Source organism: Cyclopterus lumpus, chromosome 8, assembly GCF_009769545.1.
Source record: "Cyclopterus lumpus isolate fCycLum1 chromosome 8, fCycLum1.pri, whole genome shotgun sequence".
Taxonomy (NCBI): domain Eukaryota; kingdom Metazoa; phylum Chordata; class Actinopteri; order Perciformes; family Cyclopteridae; genus Cyclopterus; species Cyclopterus lumpus.
Genome location: NC_046973.1, coordinates 11,352,105 through 11,370,917, shown reverse-complemented (window position 1 = coordinate 11,370,917; position 18,813 = coordinate 11,352,105). Strand labels below are relative to the sequence as shown.

The 18,813-nt window shown below is 43.5% G+C and overlaps 1 protein-coding gene across 3 annotated transcripts; it reads right to left on the bottom strand.

Moving 5' to 3' along the window:
• Nucleotides 1-6,494: 6,494 nt before the first annotated feature.
• LOC117735055 (zinc finger protein 646-like) lies at nt 6,495-17,878 on the bottom strand. 3 transcript variants are annotated; one of them, XM_034539466.1, is made up of 6 exons: nt 17,646-17,878; nt 15,314-15,573; nt 14,935-15,181; nt 10,703-10,936; nt 10,410-10,586; nt 6,495-8,629 (listed from the first exon to the last, which is right to left on the bottom strand). In XM_034539466.1, the coding sequence occupies exons 1-6, from the start codon at nt 17,778-17,780 to the stop codon at nt 8,426-8,428; spliced, it is 1,257 nt and encodes a 418-aa protein (XP_034395357.1). In that variant the 5' UTR covers nt 17,781-17,878; the 3' UTR covers nt 6,495-8,425. The 3 variants fall into 3 exon arrangements, with proteins under 3 accessions (XP_034395357.1, XP_034395359.1, XP_034395358.1); XM_034539468.1 differs by having other exon boundaries at nt 6,495-8,593; nt 10,458-10,586; XM_034539467.1 differs by having other exon boundaries at nt 6,496-8,593.
• Nucleotides 17,879-18,813: the final 935 nt, after the last annotated feature.

The following is an 18,813-nucleotide window of genomic DNA, read 5'->3' as shown; positions in this document are numbered from 1 at the left end:
AATATGTGGCAGAAGTCACAGCAGCCTGTCAGTTGGTGGGGAATTATCTTTAGTTGATGGCAACCAAAAGCCTTCCCATTTTCCCTCTGTTGCATTCTGGGTAGAAAACCTTCCTGCACAGCTGGGTCTGTGGTGATGAGGCTGCTGAGGCGGGACGAAACTACGGGCACAAAGAAAAGCCCTCGTTCAAAAAACCAAAGGAATGAGAACATTTGTCTGTAAATTCAAATTGTTGTATATGTAAACAAAATATATTTTGTATTCCCAGGGCCACAGTTCCCCATCAACTTTGTTATTTCATAAGTCTACATAAAATAATAGTGTGTGATTTGAGACATAGGTTTTTCACAGTCTAAATATCATTCAGCAACATTTTTCACGTTGCCTATTTAAAAATAAAGAGCGGTTTTCTGTTGCATCAAAATCCCCTCAATGCCCTGTCTCCTAAAAAAATATATTTGTTGTTATATTTCAGTTGTAGTAGCTTTAAGCCAAACCACGTTTGTTTTCGATTAAATCAAACTCTGTAGTTTTGATGCCTGAACCTAACACAGAAGTTTTGTAGACATTTATTTGTTTGGTTTTAAGGTACGTTAACAACGCGTTTCAAACTGATTAAAACTACAACCGGAAACCGTGGGAAATACGTTTCCCTCCTAATTATAGTTGCATGGGAACGAAATTTAGTAAGAGATAGTGTTTTCCTTGGTCCAGTCCCTAGATATGCTGCTATAGGCTTATCGGCTGCTGGGGGATGTATTTAGGATACACTGAGCACCTCTCTCCTCTTCTCTCTCTCCGTATGGATGAATGTACATCTCTTCATTGCACATTACTAACTCTACTTCTTCCCCGGAGTCTTTGTGCCTTCTCGCCTCACAGGGTCCATTGGACCTGGCTGTGTCTGGAGCCAGTCCTGGCACCTGCCCCCCTGCCTCCTGGTCCCTGCTTCCTGCATCCAGGCCCTGGCCTGGGCCTGGCCTCCTTCCCAATGGCCCTGCCACCTTCTCTGTGCCTCCTGCCTCAAGGGCCTGGCCTTATTGGTCCGGACTCTTTCGCGATGCCTCCTGCCATGGCCCTGCTGATGCCTTCCCCCCGCCTCCTCCTCTCTTCCTCCTTCTGTTTACATGGATTGTGGAAATCTGGATTGTGGTCCATGCCTACTACTCATTATTCATAATTTCTGTCATATTAATAGAATGTGTTTATGTAACTCTGTAACGCTGTTCATCTGTACACATGACATCTATTGCTTCTGTCCATCCGGGTAAAAGGATCCTCCTCTGTTGCTCTCCTGAAGGTTTCTTCACTTTTTCCCTGTGAAAGTTTTGTTTCCGATGTGAGGTCCTGGGACAGGGATTTCGTATGTGTACAGATTGTAAAGCCCTCTGAGGCAAATTTGTAATTAGTGATTTTGGGCTATACAAAATAAACTGAATTGAATTGAATTGTTGCTTGATATGTACTCAAGTATCATGTATAAACATCACAGCACAGTAACTTCATGACCTTTTTTCTTTGACTTCACAGATGACTGAGACGACTTCCTCACCGGGAACCTGGACGCTTGTGGCTGAGGGAGACAATTGTTTATTCACGTTTCAATGTCATTTTCCAAAATTAATAAATATGATCTGTTTCTGTTGTACAACTTATACATGAAATCATAAAACCATTACTAATTGGACCAAAGTAACATCAACCCCCAAAACCTGACTTAAAAAAAACTAAAGAAATAACTGTAAACCACCCAAAACAAAAAGTCGCTGAGCTTTCCACCATAGCACACTGTCTTCTTCTTGAAGGCCCAGATGAAGTGGACCTTCAGTTGGGATTGTTCTTGTACAATTTCAGGGTCAAAAATGAACTTTTGTGCATAAAAAAATAATAATTGGTTCAGATCAATCAAATGAGGCCTTCAAATGTCATATGTTCAAGTGCTCTTTGTTAGATATGTCTTAAATGTGAACCGAATCTGGCTCAGCAAAATATTGCCCTTCATTTGATCCACAACTCTGTTGCTATGAGGGCCGGATTCAAGGCTGCAATTCGGTTTTAATTTCAATCTTGTTTTTTTCGTATAAATACGGAAAATAATGTGCACATATTTTTAAAGTCCACAGAATATTCCGCACACAAACTTGACGAAATGGAATGAAACTTTTTTTTAAGATTTCGAAATTCTGTTCAAGAATACCGAGAACATCTGAGCTCAGTTACTCGACGGCTCGGTGGGGGCGAGTTTCAAACCTTTTGAATCCACGTCTCTCTTCCAATTGAAACGGGCCTCCCTGCATGTAGGCCGCACTTCCTGTGCCGACATCACGGAAACAGGATGTGCTGGAGATGAGACAGATGTGTCGGTGAATGTAGCCCGGCAGAAAGGAGGCTGACAAATTCAGGTTTTTTTACTTTCATGGATGAAATCTGTTTGTTTTTTTAAAAGACCACAAACCAAATGACATAATGTGTATATGTATTCTGATATATTAAGTACAAAGAAAAGAAAAAGTCCTACATTGGAAAAGAAAAAGTACAGTAGTATTATCAGAATAAAAGTACTTTAAAAGTACTCAGTAGTTAGGGAAAGTTGAGCCCGAGCCTCTTGATTTTTAATTAGCCAACTGTTATTGTTAACAATATGTCATATTTCATAACATCTTCATATTAACGTGTAAAGTAACTATTGGTCAGACAGGAATAATAACAATATTCCTCCATCAACTATAGTGGAATAGAAGTAGGACTATGAAGTGGTATATAATGGAAATACTAAGGTACAAGTACCACAATATTTGGAGTAAATGTACTAGTTACTTCCGCTGCCTGAAATGTATCGATCACTTTCGCGGTAATAACACATGGAAATATTTCCAGAGTGTTTACTTCAGAACTATAACTGATGTGAAATATTTCACTTTTAGAACTCGATTGGCTTCTTACATCAATTACAAGGCGGAGGAGGACTGGAGGCCTCGTGTTGGAAGCTGAAACAGTTCAAGTGAAGCACTGTGATGCAGAAAGAGGCTGTGGACCATATTTACAAAGAAACATCATCAACAAGTAAAAAGGTACAGCTTTGTATCCACAATAAGTACTCCGGTCTTTCACTTGATTACCAGGAGCAACACTAGAGTGCACAAACGCTACAAGTAAAAGTCATGCATTCAAAACAAAAGGATCAGCTTCAATAACTAAAGATTAATGATGCCGAGATTCAGAATTATGTATATCGTGGGTTTACAGTTATTGATGCATTTATGTGTGGCTCTCAAATTTATTGAGATGGGATACAAATAAAAAATCTATATTTCTTGATTATGTTTTGGTTTTATTTATCTGGGTCCAAGAACTACCTGGTAACACAAATTATACTAAATATAAATGCAGTTCAGTAAAAAGTACAATATTTGCCTCTGACTTGTGTTGGAGTTGAAAGTGGCAGAAAATGAAAATACTCTTGAAAAGGTACAAGTACCTCAACATTGTGCTTCAGTATAGTTCTAGTATTCGAGTACATGGAAGCAGGATACCGAGTTACTTTCCACCCCAGATCAAAACGAATTGAAAAGGCAAATTAATTAACTTTGTTCACATTTTATTGAAAATGTTTTTGTTTTTTTACAAAGATTCAACACAAAAACATCATATGGTCGAAATGTCCACGTATGAACGAGACTTATATCGATATGAAACAAAACACGTGTATTCTAATTATTAATACAGAGCGAAGTGAAAGGACATGAAGCTCCAATCCGACGTGATAACAATGAATGAACCGTCAGCTGTGTTCTAACGAGGAATGCCACTAAACACGTGTTGTTGTCCTTTTTTGTTTTAATGTTCGTTTCCACATTTTGAAGCAGGACCCCCCCCCCCCAACACACACACACACACACACACACACACACACACACACACACACACACACCTCGTGCATGCACTGGATCCCAATCACACCGCATGTTTTCATTACGGACGGTCAGGATTGGATGAATGAATAAAACACACACACACATTTCAGGGAGTTTAACCATTCGTGTATTGGACTCACCGAGCGAGAGCTGGAATAAAACAAATAGTCCGATATCCCTCATGTGGCGGCGGGAGAGAAGACCGGTGTTGCTCTTACAAAGCACACACAATGGAGAGAGAGAGAGAAAGAGAGACAGAGAGAGAGAGAGAGACAGAGACAGAGACAGAGACAGAGACAGAGACAGAGAGAGAGAGAGAGAGAGAGAGAGAGAGAGAGAGAGAGAGAGAGAGAGAGAGAGAGAGAGAGAGACAGAGCTGCTGTGGAAAAAAAGAAAGAGAAGCACAATGACGAGCGATTATGTCCACTTTACAAGCCCATTCATATTGTCCTGAAAAACAATAAAACAAAAAACAACATTATTCTTATCTTCTCGTAAAATTTGTTTTAAAAAGTTCCTTTTATGAAAAGGATGGATTTCAATAGAACAATAGCTTACAGGAGGAGACCACTTTCCACTTCCTGCTTCCTACACACTACTGGACACATTACAAAATATTGGATTTGTATTTACATATATATTATATTATATATACATATATATCATATTATATATACATAATATATATATATATATATATATTATATATATATATATTATATATAAATAATTGGATAACAAAAACCACATTGAACAAAGTTGAAGTTTTCAGGAATACTGTGAGATATATTGAGCTAGTTCCCTCATTGTTTCCCTTTCAATGAACTGCTTCTACCTTGTTGTTAATGATGCCTAAAACGACTCGAGCTGTTTCCTCTGGATATTAAGCGCCCCTCGTCTCCTTCAGCCCGAGCCACGACCGCCACCAACCGGCCGAGACGAGCCACTGCGCCCCGGGAGGGGAGGCCGGGGCCTTCAGCTGGGATGAGGCCTGCTGAGGCGCAACAACAATTATTAATCGTGATAAATTAAAACATATAAAATAAAAAACTTTGTTTAAAGCAATGCTACAAAGCTTATTTGTATTTAAACCTAGAGCACTTACTACTTTTGTATTCATATTATAGAACGTAATATAAACTTAATCACCCTCGGCTTTAATTTCTCCCGTTTTTATTATCTAGAGGTTATCACAATTAATATAATTAAAAAAAAATAATTCGTTTCCGCCCAAAAATAACTTCTATAAAAGCTCGTGGGAAGAAACGCGTGTTCTTGTTTTGACCCCCCCCCCCAAAAAAAAAAGCCGCTTCCGACCGGTCGCACAGCTGTTACTAATTAACGATATCGATTATGACCCGTCACGAATCCGATTCCGCGTGCCGGTCGGCGGTGCGTTAGCAACACCAGTCGCCAGGTTGACGAGCACCGGGGCCGGATCTCCAGAGGCCCGAGACGAGCCCCGGCCATCGAAAAGGCAAATGATTTTTAATCGATAACCGGCATCGACGCCGAACCGGCGGCGCGTGCACCGGCAAGCGGATATTAATTCACTGCGATGTGCGTTCGAGTCTCGCGCAGCAGACCACTGCGCAGCCTCTTATCGGCGCCATAAAGGGCGCGCGGTTTCGGCTCGTTCATTTCTTTAAGAGTTCAATTATGATGCGCGTTCCCGCTACGTACATGCACTTTAACAGACTGTATTGAAATTGTAAACAATCACCTGTTGACTTCATGGAGACACACAGAGTGTCATGGAGGCCTCAGTTAATGGTAATTAAATGTTAATTTAGCCAACTAATGGTAATAAACATGAATAGTTTTTAATATTTAATAAAAGTTAAATACATTGATTAATGTATGAACTTTAAATATATAAATAAATAAAACATGAAGTGTGGATCAAATGAAATAAGAAGAAGATAGTTCCACTATCCTATTTTATCTATTTCATCACCCGGATGTGGATCACAATCATGTCAGTCAACCTTAAAATAATGTGTGATATGATATTTTAGATCCAGATATTAACGAGACACGTGGAGGCTAATGGCAAACTGGCAGAACTTTATTCCGAGTTGAACTGGACCACTTGGTTGCTCTTCATGACGTGATATCTGAACGGGGAAGGGTTCTTCCTGCCGACAGTTCATGGGAGAGAAAAGAGCATCGGTTTAAAATCTCACGTGACATCGACCATATATATAGATATAGTTTTGTTATGAACAAATTCTGTTTAGACACCAGATGAAACACCGTTTGAGTCAGCGGAATTACGAAATATGTGGCAATTCCCATAATATATATGTATACAATTATTAGAATATATGGCTGTTTATTATAAATCCTGTAACATGGTAAATTGTATAAACTGTGGATGAGACCTATGAGAGGTGTAAAGTCCGGATGGTTTTATTGTACATATGAAGTAATCTTTGAATGAGTTTGAGACGTATCCGTTTTATTTGGCTCCGTAAAGATTTGCCTCCTGTTGCAGCCTTTTCGGCCAGGTCGTCATTGTAAATAAGAACCGGTTCTCAATTGACACATCTTGTTAAATAAAACAAATTCAATACAATTGATAATATCCATTTATAGGGGGAATGAGTTACATTCAGGACGTCGCCCTCTAGTGGCGGTTTTCAAACACTACAAATAAAGAAGCCACAGTCGGTGTTTAAAACTGAAAGGGTCGTCTCGGTTTTCACTCAAGGGTCCACTTGACCCTTGAGTGAAAACCCCCCCTCCCCTCCCATGGCACACAGTCTTCATCTCCAGATGCTGTGGGGTCTAAACCTTCCATTATTCTGAGCACTTTCAGGAAGCAGCAGCTGGCAAGTTGTTGAGCTCAATATCAAAACAACAAATGTTTTTCACAAAGAACAGTTCTGTCTTGTTGTCTGCGTAATAAAAGCAGCGCTGGTGGTGATAATAATAAAACATTTTATTTGTATAGCACTTTTCTAAATACTCAAAGACACTTTACAAGGAGAGAGAAAGAAAAACAATGGAAACATGTCATGAATAAAAATAGAAACGACTTTAAAAAGAGAAATACAATGTCAGTAGAATCGTGGGTATTTCGACAAACACGTTAGAGAGAGAAACGCAACAGGACTACATATCGGAACCGAGATTAAAACTGTTATTTGTAAAAATTGACCGTTTACAACAAAAATAAACACTTCCGTCTTTGCGCTTACTCTGGTTTTAACTGATTGGCTGTTTGATGAAACACCTCTGCAGGTTTTGGGAGTTAACTAAATCCACCCTGGGAGAAGGGATGGTGTTTTTTTGGGGGGGGGGGGTCTAGAGCTGCAGACATACTGCATTTTGGCCACCGTAGCTTCCAGATGCAGTCATGATGTCGGGCTCAAGCCTGACCCGGGGATCACGTGAGTGAGTCTCGCGACCAATGTTACATCTTCATAACGGACACAGCTCTGAGTGGAGGATGAGGGCGGGTGGTGTCAGAAACAGTAATAATTATACAGCACTTGTCTTAAAGTGCTTTAGAGTGAGAGGAACAAATGTGTCGACAGTCAGTTCGTAAAAACGAAAGGGATGGAGACTCGTACTGGTATTTTCTAGACACCCCCCCCACTACAATTACAACAAGCCACCGGTCAGATGCAAGTTTAAAAGACAGAAAAAAAATAAAATAAGTGAGTTCAGTTGTGTGTTAGAGAAGAGACGGTAACGTTGAGGTCCTTTTCACGAAACACTGAGGAGTCGAACCGTCCACATGGCTGCGTGGATGTTGACGCTGGGAGAAGAGAGGCGTGGGAAACTGTCAGGACGCCTCCTGAATGCACAATATACACAATCTTCATTCTGGAGCACGTTGAAGAGGTTACGAGAGAGAGAAAGGTTTCCCTTTCTCCTTCTAGAAGCTTCATTTGACTTAAACGTTGGGTTTTATGTTTAAAAAAACAACATATCGGACCGAAGGGAGGATGTTGTCACATTTACTTGGCGCCCTGGAATCCCTTCGTTCAGGGTTTGGAACACGCCCTCGATAAAAAAATGTTTTTTGTTTCATTTAACACATGGGTGGGGTGGGTGGGTGGGGGGAAGAGACACTATTCATCATGGGAAAGATAGATATTTTCATAACTAGAGTGGGAGAGGGGGATGGGGAGATTAATTCTTAAGTGAGGGGACAGACATTTTAACTTATATCCAGTACATGGCATAGATCATACATGAGGGGTCAAGGCAACACATTTTTTTTTTTTTTTTTTTTTTTTTTTTTAAACCTAACTACTCAGTTATTCAATCTCAACTAGTTCTCAACGGTCCCCCCCCTCTCCTGATCCCGAACACAACTTTCCAAAAAGAGGGGCGAGGTGGTGGAGGGGCGTCCAAAGTCCACCCTCCTTGATGCTGGGTCCGAAAGGGATGTGTGTCAGGGGGAGGGGAGGACAAGGAGGGTGTGTGGCGCTGGATGCGACGTGAAGGGGGGGGGGGGGCAGCTGGTTCCCGGTGGTTGTGGAGGGGGGGTGGGGGTCTCATTGATTGTAGAGGGAGCGCTGCTCCCAGGGCATGGCCTGGATGGTGCGTGGCACGGGGGAAGGCTTGAGCGTGGCCGCTCCGTTCGGATGGAGGGAGTGGCCGATAGGGTTGATGGTGGTGAGGGGCCGCTGGGGGGCCAGAGAGAAAGTGTCCTGATGCTTCGGCTGCAGGGGGAGGTGGGGGGAGAACGGGTAGAGAGCCAGAGGGAGAGAACCGGAGTCAGACAGTCGAGAAGAAGGGGGAGAGGGGGGAGGTGGGGGGAATAAAGAGTGGGCAGAAGAGTAAAATGTCAATGTCAGCAGAGCGACTTCTCAGATTCATAACAATACACAGGTGATCAATACACAGGTGAAATTTAGATGGACGAAGAGGAGAGGAGCTGGGAAAGTGTTACACTGAGACAGATGGAGCATGGAGAAGGTGTAGCGTAGAGATGGAGACAGAGCAGATGGAGCATGGAGAAGGTGTAGCGTAGAAATGGAGACAGAGAAAGTGTAGCGTAGAGACGGTGTAGCGTAGAGAAGGTGTAGCGTAGAGATGGAGACAGAGCAGATGGAGCATGGAGAAGGTGTAGCGTAGAGATGGAGACAGAGAAGGTGTAGCGTAGAGAAGGTGTAGCGTAGAGAAGGTGTAGCGTAGAGATGGAGAGCTAACATCTATTAGGGATAGAATCTCTCTTGAGGACTTCACAGGACGTCTGCAGGTCGGCTCGTATCATTAAATGATTTATGTTATATTAATATTAACTGTTCATTTTAAGGTCCATTTTTTAAGACCGTTATGATTTAGTTGTCTGATCATATATTCATATATATTGCATTGTTATCGAGGAAGTCAACAGTAAAGCATTGTCATATATTCTTGTTGTCGTATATTCCCACATTACAAACATTCAGATTGTTGATGTGAAACACGAGAACATGAACTCCGGTTCCTCTCACAAGCGTACAGAACCTCATGAGGATCAGAGGTAACTCAGTTAAACTTGATGCCCGATGAGTCAAACGGCGGCACTAAGTTAGCAGCGCAGCCCCCAAGTTAGTACCGTCCTACCACCAAGTTCAGAGCCCGGGCTGAAGAGCGACCTCATTGAAGCAGGGTTTAGTCTGTTGCCGTTTCCTCGTTGGGCACCACTAAAGACATCGAGCTGTTGGATGAGGATGAGCGGGGGGTTATACAGTATTTAGTATTAACCATTCCCGATCTCAATGTCCGTTCCAACCACATCTACCGTAAGTGGTGACGCGGTAAAGCCCGCCTCTTGCTTGATTCTATTGGCTGCTTCCGGTGCTGAAAAGTTACGAGTCTTTAACTTTCACGGCCGTCTGAAAACTGCCTGACAAACGCGACAACGAGAGGAACGCACACGGCAGACGAGATATACACGCTGGATAAATCACTACTTGTAAACATATAGACATGTTAAATAACTACATTTAACCGAAAGTGCAAAGATGCTGACCCATTTCTAGCTAAGTTAAGACCGGCTTAAGACCAGTCCGAAATATCTTGGCCCCTTGAGTGACATATCTTTTTAGTATGAGACAAAATTTTTTAATATATATCCACAAATCTACCCGACTGCGGGGTGTGATGTTTTTTCTCAACGGTCATAAATAAAAATGTAAAATTAATATTATAATATCAACGTGATGCGCTTAATGGTCGGGACATTGGAATCGTCTCTAGGATTTATTCCGGTGAGTAGAAACCCGTTTCCAATGTATTTAAAAAAGAAAAACAACAGACTAAAAAAGACGGCTTTAGGGAGACGGCTAAGACGGTGTCCACCATGCGTCTCTGCTACAGTCCTCTGTCCCACCCTGAGGGGGGGGGGAGACGTGAGCTGTGAGCAGAGGCTCCCTGTGGGACACGTAAAGCGTTCACAGTATTAGTCCTTCTCTCCTGATGTTAGTAGCCAGACAGGGAGGAGGCAGCTAGGCAGCGGACGGCGGGGGTGCGGCGGCGGCTCTCTCCTACCATGGGGTTGGCGCTCAGCCTAGTGTATCCCGAGCTCAGCTCCTTTACCTCAGGCACCAGGGGCTGGAGCAGGGAGTAGGAGGAGGACGGGGTGGCACTGGAGGAGATGTGTTTGTTGGAGGACGAGCTCCTCATGCTCTGCTGGCTGCTCTGGGAAGACACCGAGCTGGAACGGCCCTGCCGGAAACAAAAAGACCGAGAGGGCTCAGCGTATTGGTGGCCAACGCTCCGGTCAAAACACGTCGCGGCACCACCCACTCGAACCGGGTAAAAACACAAGTAATCTACCCTACCTGGTGGGGGTCAGGCACAGACTGGCTGGACACGCCGCCCTGCCCTCCCTGGGACATGGGGGACACGCAGTGGGGAGGCAGAGGCTCCTGCTGGCCGTGTCCGCCGTGCGGCGGTTGCATCATGGAGTTGGCGCTGTTCTGCTGCTGCTGCTGCTGCTGCTGCTGCTGTTGTTGCTGCTGCTGCTGCTGCTGACGGCGAGCGTTGGCGGCGTAACGACGACTGGCGCTGCTGGACTGGATGGGAGGAGGGAGAGACAGTCTGTTAATTCATTTCTGTCTTCATGCACGTATCTGTGACACATACATGCCAGCAACGCACAAAGAAGATGAAGAGCGGCGGGGATGAACAGATGTGATGAACTCTTTTGCATTAGGATTCTTCCTCTCGAGCAGCTCTGTGTAAATGTCTCAGCTTGATGCATTTCAATTCTGTCTCACAGACTCGATACCTTTCACTTCCTTCTAGCACAACGAGTAATATGAGGGATGGGGTGGTCGGGTTGTATGCACATGCACACACAAACACGCACTCGCATAAACATCAAGTCTACCCAGAGTGGAAATTAGAACTATACAGATGGTCAACTCTAACGTTAAAGGGACAGTTCAAGTGTTTTGAAGTGGGGTTGTAGTGTATTACATACATTCAATAAAAGACCGCAAAGAGCAGTGTACCGCTGTGGACGAGAGCAGCAGCAAAAGTCATTTCAGACACCTAAAATGTATTAAAATCAGTTTCACTGTATGCTATATTTTGAATATTGTTTACTTTGCCGTCAGACAGCTATCCATGTTTGCGACGGGGAACTGAAGCAGTTTTCTACACTCACGCAAAGACTCCATTGGTTATTTGGACAAATAAACAAAGTCACACTATCTAACCGATGGAGGCAGCGGTAAACCAGCAACTCCCGCATCCTGCAAGATAAAATTACATAGATGGCGGCTTAAGCTCCCTGAAAATATTCTAAATATAGCGTACACTTAAACAGATTTATATAGGCCGTCTCAAATGTGTTTTGCTGCTGCCCCCGTTCACAGCAGTGCATTGCTTTGCCCCCCATCCGTTTCTCTAAACTGGGGTCGTAGCTCCCACCATCTACTGTCAATACACCCGACTATTGAACTGGTTTCCTCCAATTCCACTTAAAAAACAACAACAAAAAACATGTGTCCCTTTAACATGAATCAAATCTACGCCCGTCTTCGGTTAGCATTTAAACGTTAGTGTTGAACATCAACCGTCTCCCTGAAGATACACAGAGTAGAAGAATCTTTGAAGATGCTGGTCTTTGTTTGAGGTCTCATGCTGGTCATCTGTATCATGTATGTTTACATCTTACAGAGCAGATTCTCCGTCATAGAACACCAACTTAAGTGTGAAGGGAGGAGATGAGTTCACGGAGAATTAATATTACAACGACTTTCGCGCAAGTAGATTTCCTGCAAAGTCAATGCAGAGATGTGAATAAAGCAAATTTCCACCAGCGCGAATAAAGCAAATGGGGCGCCGCGAAAAATTGACCTAATTCGCGCAAGTTTAAATATTTAAACTTTAGCGAAAAATTCGCCAGGCGCTGGGTTGCGAATGCCAATCAGCGTTGAGACACTGCCCGTCATCACTGACGTCGTGCTGTTGTTGAATCCAACTGGCTGCTGCGACTCTAGTAGCACACAGTCAACCAGAGCTGTGTGAACCTGCGGATGAGGGAGTTTGGTGTTCCAATGTTTGTGGAAGTATGAAGCAGAAAATGTGGTCATTTCTATGGTAGGATAGCAGAAATGATAACTGTTTTACGGAGACAAGCCAGAGATAAGCTACGCCCCCTTTCCAGCACGAATGAAGCAAATGACGCAATTAACCACAAAGTCGGGCGAGTAAACTATGTAAAATACTATGTACTACCAAAATAAGAGTTCAAACCCACTAGGGGGCACTGCGGCAGGAATTTGCTGTGAGCCATTTTGGATCCCCACCCCTCCCCCATTCTCTGTGCAGTTTGTTCATTATTAGTTACTAATTGATTGGATTTATCCAAAGGAATTTTCTTTTCAGTAGCACTGAGACAGATGACGGCACCAAAAGAAAAAAGAACACCTGCCGATAAGAAGCCACGAAAAAAGCAGCTTGAAGTGTTCTGCGCGAAGATCTTCTTCTCTAAACTCTAAAACTTGACTGTTCCAGTTGGCCCTTACTTACAGCTATAGTTCTATCTGCTGACTCTGCCTCGTTCACACTCACATACATACACACACACACACACACACAAACACACACACACACACACAACACACACAACACACACAACACACATGCTCACTCACGCTCACACCAACCTGGTTTTTGGCCGCGGCGCTGCACCTGTGCTGGGCCAGGTCCAGCATGGTTCGGTAGCTCTTAAAGCAGGACGGGCAGTTGAAACGGTTCTTATTGACCAACCCCAACCCCACACACACACACACACACACACACACACACACACACACACACACACACACACACACACACACACAGACACACACAGACACACACATTTGGATTACTATACTTGTGAGGTATTGTGTTGCTTCCCTGACCTCTAAAGCCTGACTCTTTCCCTAAACTTAGCCTAACCCTGTCTAACCCTGACTCCACAGCAGGAGGGCTGGGGAAAAAAGTGTAAGCTGGAGAGCGGATAGAGGGTTGGGAGAAATGTGTTACAATGTGTTGCATGCACACACACACACACACACACACACACACACACACAAAATCTGTGGAGCACCACCAGTTTGACCACGCCTGCCACAGAATAAGTAATAATGTCAATGTGAAATCGTAACATTGGTATGTTGGTGGACAAACAGCGCTGCGTCACAGTTAAACAACGTTACATTTTCAGTTTTTCCCCCACTGAGGAGTCGCTAGTCCCAGAAGAGGACATTTTTTAATTCTGTACATTGATGACACGAGTTGGCTGGAAAATGTGACAATTGTTAAGGTTACCGTGGGCTTCACGTACTTGTCCGATAGTGAAAATGTGGGACTATTAAAAATGAATGGATAGCATTTTTTTTTTTTTTTTTTAAACCAGGGATCGGGACAATTGGATGAAAAATGTATTATTTGTTTATGATGAGGAAATATCTGATTGAATTTTATGTAAATGCCTGTTTTGATTTTGAAAAAAGTGTGTGTTAGGGTTCTCCTTTAAGACAACTATATATTTTGATTTCTAGCACAAGAACAACAACTACATTGAAGTAGAAGTTTAATACCTACACACCCAATACATATTTTACTGAATAGAGCTTAAGCTGACCACAATGCAACCTCCTTTAGCGTTAGCAGGTCACTCTGTTATGAGCAGGACTGCGTTAGTTGGGAGACTGGAGCAGCATGATGGGAATTCATGTTTTTAAGGCCGCTGTGTGTAAAGTACATCCTGTACCTCTGTCTGAAACCCCTTGTTTTTAGCACCGGTCTCTTTAAGAGCCCCTCCCATGGCTTGATGAGCCACATTTTCTGATATAAACAGCCCATCAAAAAACATCGTTGCACTGTTTGAGGGTTGGCAGGCACTCGAGATACCCAAATGTATGTGCAACAAGCACTAAAAAAGGTAAAATTTCATGATAGGTGCCCTTATGAAAAGTTTGAAATGCTGCCGCTGTAGCCACTGCATAGGTCTCTGCTTCCTAAGAAGGAGACTGCTGCACCCCCATGACATCTGATGGGTCTTTTTTTTTGTATTGTCTTAAACTGTATACTAGTTCATAATAACAAATTCAATAAAAAAAAAAAAAATGTTTATGCGAGTTTGATAAACTGCATTATATATTCAATATTCCCATTCAATCTATATTGTTGATATTCCTAACTGTTACTAAATAGACATAGTTATAATCAAACTTGTCTGTTGTGTTTGCGCTCAGCCAAAGATGTTTATGATTGAAGAACCATCACTCTGTAATGCCGCTGCACAATCAGGAGTGGATCCACGTAATAGACGCGTCCTGCGTCAAAGTACGTGTGACAAAAATAAAAGTTCGAAAAACATGTCGATGTGCAAAGAAAATAAAAATATATCACACCTTCATAAATCTGATCGTTTATGGTGCAAAACATCCGAAATGTCATGCAAGTATAAAACGTAATACCAATGCGGCCCAACACACAGCAGCCAAGGCGTTATCATCATCATCCTTCACAGCCCACCCCCTCTCGCTGCACCGTCTTACGGCGAACCCACCTGGCCTGTCGTGGCGGCGGTGCAGCGGTGCTGGGCCAGCTCTAGCATGGTCCTGTAGCTCTTGCAGCACGAGGGACAGTCGAAGCGGTTGGGCCCATCGTCGTGGATCCTCTGGTGGTTGCGGAGGTACCGGGCCAGGCGGAAGGCCTTCCCGCACAGGTCGCACATGTAGCGCTTCTGCCCGTGGATTCGCATGTGGTTGCGCAGGGACATGTAGTTGGTGTAGGGCTTGCTGCAAAAGTCGCACCTACGAGACGGGGGTCAACGACATTTAGGAGCTCTTAAATCAACAACATTTTAGCACCTGTACCGACGTCAACTGAGAACCGCCGATGCCTCGAATGCAGCGAACCGGTTAAGAGAGTCTGGGGGTTCCTACCTGAAGTCTCCGATCTTGTGGGTGAGCTTGTGATTGAGCAGGGAGCTGGCGTGCTTGTAGGCGCAGGTGCACATGTCGCAGACGTACGGCCTCTCGTCCGACTCCATGTCATCTGGCGTCGTTATGGCCGGCGCCGGTGGTTGCGCCCTGGACTCCAGGGAGAGACTGGAGCTGGAGAGGGACGCCGAGGAGAGACTGGAGCTGGACAGGGCCGCCGAGGACGTGGGGAGCTGGTCGCACCAGCTGATGGTTGAACTCGGCTGTCGGAGAGAGGAAAGTATTCACATGTTTAAATGACCAATTCCATCATCTGAATGTAAAGTTTTGATGAGAAACAATATTGATATTATACAACAACACATTTGAAACACATTTCAACTACAAGATCAAACGTGGCTTTACGCTGGCCGGCCACAGAAAACATCAGGGAAAGTGTTATGCAGCTCAGCACCATGGACAGCAACTCTGTCCACGTTAGAGTTCGGCATGAGCCTAAAACCAGCAAAAACCCTGAATGCTGCTGCTAAACGTTGAGATACAAATCTACATTTGATTCTTTCCATCCGGTATAGACTGTTAGCTAATGCCACATGCTTCTTCTCACAGACCCATAGCGGGTGTCATAGCGGCCAGGTTTTGTCCAAACTTCCCGAGAGCCGTTAATCAAACCGTATACCAGTGATGGCCGCTTTACTGCATTATGTTTACACAAATGTTTACTTTCCTTCCACGTGAGTGCTGCATAAGTGAGCCCCAAAAACTGGGAGTTTTTGCACTTCCACCTCCTAAAGTCAATAGATTTTGGTTTGAATGCATGAATTAAGTCCTGCAGAGAAAGTTTAGGAGAATATCACAGGAAGACTAGTCTGCGTGATTCCTTTATTAGCCTAACCTTTACTTCTGCCGATTGCCCGCACTCTTTTAAGAAAGCTTATCTTGCCAAAGAAAACCTGCATTGACCACAAAGCATATTTTCAAAATTACCTAAAAACAGTGAAATCCCCTTGGCTTGTTGACTCAGGGAACCAGCATTAAGCTCACCTCAAACATACATTAGCCCTGCATCCCTCTATGCTCACACTCCAACATCAGAAACACCTCTCACTGCAATCAAGTTCAACATCACAGCAGACAACCTCAGTATTAACACGTTCAGGTGCATTAACACCTCTCAAAACGGTGTCGAGACAAAACTGGACATTATGTTTGCGGTAGAATGTGAGCTGTTGCATTGTATTGAATTGAATGAGCTTCTACGGGTGTAGCTAATAAAGTGGCCACTGAAAAACACATTGTGTTGAGATCTGTTGGCCAAAGAGGTCCAGAGTTCACAGTTAAATGGAGATGGGAGACACTGTGCATTCAAGTGGACCATGGATGATGTTAATCCATCATTATAGAAGGTGCTGGTTTGAATACACAGTTCCCTCAAACGATAACACGACTTCTGGTCAGCGGAAGGTTTTAATAACATTCAACAAAAAAAAGTGTTTACCATATAAATGAATATATGCGTATGTCTGTGTATGCGGCGCGGATAATCTTTCTGCTGAGGGCTACCATGAATGAACCGCACAGTCTGGCACCACAAAGAGGTCTTTCAAAGTCCTCCGCGGGGCGTCTTCCGCTCCCGTTTCCTGTGGGACAGCCCGGTCGTGTTTACTTTGCGCTGTTCGCTAACAATATTGCAGGCCCTCATGCACACACGTACACTTCTGTTCAAATAAACCCTTCTGCATTTCTAAAATTCGGTGCAGACCTTTTTGAGTCGCAGTATTTTAAAACAAGGTGCTCCCGGGAACAAAACAAACAAGAGCCATGTTTTGCATCCCGGGCTCCGGTGTTAGCTAGCCGCGCTGAGCCAGTCAGTGTTGTCTCATGTTAGCATTAGCTCGGTTATGCTCGGCTACAATAACATGATATCCCCCCCCCACACACTGACCCTTTCGGCGTCCCTTTACAGCACAACAGCAGCATAGTGCGAGGAATACACGTCCAGTTTCACCAAACCATTTATGGCGGGTTTGAAACGTACAGTGGGGCAGGAGCTAATAATTAGCAGCCACTTAGCTCGGCAGCTAACAGTCAAACTAGGCCATGAGCCACTCAGCATGACGACTGGTGCGTTAGCAAATAGCTAACGAAGCGGTCCTGTGACACAGCTAGCAGCTCCACATCACCCGAGGGTCGCTAAACTTAATCCCACGCACTCGGTAAACAAGCCCGTGTGCAAAAGAGACACACCGAAGCGCTTCGTTGGTCAAACATGGCTCCGTCAGCCGTTTGATAAAAGGGGTCGCTAGCTAACGGTGGTGGCAGCTGGCTTTCTTACTCCGGAGTCGTTGGGATCCTTTTTCCAGAACAATTGAGAGCAGTGGCCGAAAGACTCTGTCGATGTCACATAATTCACTCCGTTTCTGTCCTGAAAGTCTCCATGTGTGCCGCCGGTATTAGTCCTGGCGTACATCGTCGGTTTTCTGATTATTCGACTTTTTCTGGATGAAAAGAAATAGGGCCGCTTTGTCGGGATCTTCTTCCGAAAAGAAAAATATTTCTTCTGTGAAATGAGTGTTTTGGCGGCGGACGTAGCGAAGCACACGGGGCATTACTGTCACCTGCTGGACTGGAGTGTAACGACACAGTAGTGAATGCACATCGCCATCCCTCTAAATGTATAACATATTATTTAATTTAACGTTACTTCATACATCTGCTTCACTTCAAATCAGAGAGAAATATCGCACTTTCATTCGACAGCTTTCATCCTACCAATGCCTTTACAAATCCTCATTTTACATACAGAACATGTGATGAGGTCATGAAATAGCATGCACTCAAAACACCCCTCATATATATGATGTATATAAAATATGTATAAAGAAGTACATTCTTTCCTTTTTTCATAAAAATAGTATTTTTACAGTGCGTTTTATTTTGGTCAAGCATAAACTTTTCATTGAGTATGTTTACTTGTTTTAGTAATCAGTGTGTCTTTCATATTTTCTTTTACATTGCGTAAACGTGTAACAAAAATCAAACATTTTCTGAATTCAAATCTCATTTTTATTTATTATCCATAAATCATTAATTTATACAAAGCTTAAAAGTTGTTGAGCAAGTGTAGTGTAGCTCTGATTGTCATTTGTACTCTTGTCTTTCTCTCTCTACCTTGTCCTCTCACTCAGTGTCCCAGCAGCAGGTTCCCTTCAAAACAGAATGGTACTGTATTATTGATGATACTACCAAAGTTTTTCTTGTTAACTGTAATAAGACAGAGGTAGAAGTAGTTTTATTCCAGAGGAGATGACTGTTAACTTTATAAACAAGTTTCAAAGCTTAGAAAGGCTCATTTTCACATAACTAGACGGATCAATAACCTTTATCCGCCGACGCATTGATGATGGGCGACCCTCTCCTATCGGGTTAGGGTTATCGGTAACCTGGTACTAAATCAATTTCATGATCTAGCACCAGACAGTACTAGTCAAAATACCACGAGT

Bases quoted from the DNA above. Each gene is read 5' to 3' on its own strand.
- LOC117735055 (XM_034539466.1), bottom strand. From the start codon at position 17,780: ATGTACGCCAGGACTAATACCGGCGGCACACATGGAGACTTTCAGGAC. The intron at 10,937-14,934 runs GTGGGTTCGCCG...CCTCCCATCCAG, and splicing joins CCGCCGCCACGACAGGCCAG to TCCAGCAGCGCCAGTCGTCG. The intron at 8,630-10,409 runs GTAGGAGAGAGC...TCTCTCCCTCTG, and splicing joins GGCTGAGCGCCAACCCCATG to GCTCTCTACCCGTTCTCCCC.